General features: G+C 43.2%; 1 protein-coding gene across 1 annotated transcript in view; it reads right to left on the bottom strand.

Annotated features, from left to right (window-relative positions):
* LOC112072006 (lysyl oxidase homolog 4-like) overlaps positions 1-2388 on the bottom strand; it is a 27276-nt gene that overhangs the window by 7507 nt on the left and 17381 nt on the right. The window contains exons 6-7 of the mRNA XM_070439601.1: positions 1662-1875; positions 1228-1405 (exon numbers count right to left, since the gene is read on the bottom strand). Of these exons, the coding sequence (XP_070295702.1) occupies positions 1228-1405; positions 1662-1875 (392 nt within the window). The remainder of the gene's footprint in view (positions 1-1227; positions 1406-1661; positions 1876-2388) is intronic.

Genomic DNA, 2388 nt, shown 5'->3' with positions numbered 1-2388 from the left:
CTTCATTAATGTTCCCTAAACCCCGCTTAATTAATGTTCCCTAAACCCTGCTTAATTAATGTTCCCTAAACCCTGCTGAATTAATGTTCCTTAAACCCAGCTTAATTAATGTTCCCTAAACCCAGCTTAATTAATGTTCCCTCAACCCCGCTTAATTAATGTTCCCTCAACCCAGCTTAATTAATGTTCCATAAACCCAGCTTAATTAATGTTCCCTCAACCCTGCTTAATTAATGTTCCCTAAACCACGCTTAATTTCAGAGAGAGGGAAATCCTAGGGTTTCCATCATAACCACTAACTAACTATTTGGGCTATTCTCACTAACTATGTCACCAGAATCATTCTGTTTCCAGCTCCCTAAAAAGTCTTAAAGATTTTTATTTGTCTGTTCGATTGCCATGTGCTAATGTTAAATATAGCATTGCTTGTTTATCTAAAACGATTTATTGTCAATGCTATATTTAAACCAATGTTTACTGACTGCATTTACTAAACTTATTGAGACTATTGAGCGAAAACAACACAAGTTATTCAACAGAACATGTCTCTCTTTTGTGTTTACCAATCTAGAGTCCATAAAACACTTATTCTCCTTACATTTCCTGTCTGTCCGTCCGTCCATCTGTGTCYGTGAGTCTCTGCCCTGTCATCTGGACTCTTAATATAGGCCTTTTCCAACATCACATATAGTACAGTATAGTAATGTGGCCTGCAGAACTCAGTCAACATGTTACAGAGCGTGGTGGCAGATGTGGTGCTTTGATTTACACTACAGCTGCAGTGACCAGGCTGGAGGACAGAGGAAACCCGCTAACAATGTGTGAACCACAGATCAGGCTCACGTACAAATCCATCCATCCATTCTCAGACCATTCAGCGGCAGACGGGCGTAGAGTCCTAAGATCAGTCCTAAACACGGCAGGAAAAGTCCCTCTGACTCACATTGGAATCGTAAACAGTCTAAGGTACTCAGGGTACAGAGGTACACTGTTCCTGTGACCTAAGCCAGGACAGACATAGAGACATACACACAGCTTTATCATGGGTGTGTTCCCTCAAGTGCAAAAGACCCTGAATGAARCAGACAAGGCTGGATGTTCACATGGCACAACTGGGGTGAACTTTTTCTTTTGCCAGAGATAATAACAGTCTAACCCTTGACCCCTGTAGGAAAGACAGAGTCAGACAAAAAGACAGAGAATAACAGATAGAGAGTCCTAGCCTACCTTGTCCCATGTGAGCTCCTGTGAGGGCCTCCTTGGCAGTTCCAAAGCCCAGCTCCCTGCACACCACGCTGGCTGAGTTGAGGTCCCACAGGTGGTCTACGATGGTACCCCACTTCCCCTCCTTCAACACCTCCACACGGCCCTCGCCCAGCCTGGGGCCAGCCTTCAGACGCACCGGCTAGAGTGGGAGAGAAGAGAATTAGAGGCACAGAGAGAGACGGTGAGAGCGAGAGAGAGAGAGAGAGCACTGGAGAGAAAGAAAGAGAGAGAGAGAGAGAACATGAAAGCGAGAGAGAAGGAGATTGAGAGACAGTGGCAAGGCCTTGGCTATTAGCACAGTGAGGCATGGAATGCGGTGTGTGTCAGTGTATGTGTGTGTGTGCGTCAGTGTGCGTCAGTGTGTGCGTGCATGTGTGCCTGCGTCTGTCTCTTACTACAATTGGGTGGGGTGCCTGGGGTCTTCCAGATGACATGCGCGCAAACTGTGGTCCCAGTACACACCTCGCCACCGCGTGTCTCCCGCTCTTACAGGGGGAAGGGCTAAGTGGGATGGACAGCTGAGTGTGACACTCTGATAGGCTGGTCTCTGACCCCAGGCAGTGAACCTTCTCTACCCAGTAACTCTTCTTACTAGCCATGAGGCTCAGCCTAGGAAGGGGGAGAGAAGAGGTTGTAAGTGTATTAGAATGCTTTATAACACATTATAACACATTATAACATACTAGATGGTAATTTTCCATKAAGAAAAATTTATGRGACTTGCTTTAATTCTTTACAAGTATTGTTGTGGTAGTGGAATATGTTTAAAATGTATTACTTAAGCCAGGAAGTTCAATATACTCAAAATTAAATTCAGTAAAATAATTGGTCTGATTACTTTGATAGACAACAATATCAACCTTATTACTTTGGATTGTGTGGCAGTTAGATCACATATTTTATCACAMATAACTGTACTCAGACTAGCCTACCAGACTTTTATACACTCCTACTAGAATAACTAGACTCAGACTAGCCTACCAGACTTTTATACACTCCTACTAGAATAACTAAGAGTCCAACTAGTAAATCCTAACAGACTTTTGTATACACTCCACTAGAAAATATCACAGTACTATGAAAACTTTTAATATACAGTATAAACAAGATAAGGATATACTT

This window comes from Salvelinus sp. IW2-2015, unplaced genomic scaffold (assembly GCF_002910315.2).
Source record: "Salvelinus sp. IW2-2015 unplaced genomic scaffold, ASM291031v2 Un_scaffold1798, whole genome shotgun sequence".
Lineage (NCBI taxonomy): Eukaryota > Metazoa > Chordata > Actinopteri > Salmoniformes > Salmonidae > Salvelinus > Salvelinus sp. IW2-2015.
Note: the sequence above shows the minus strand (reverse complement) of the source record. Positions and strands in the feature narration are given on the sequence as shown.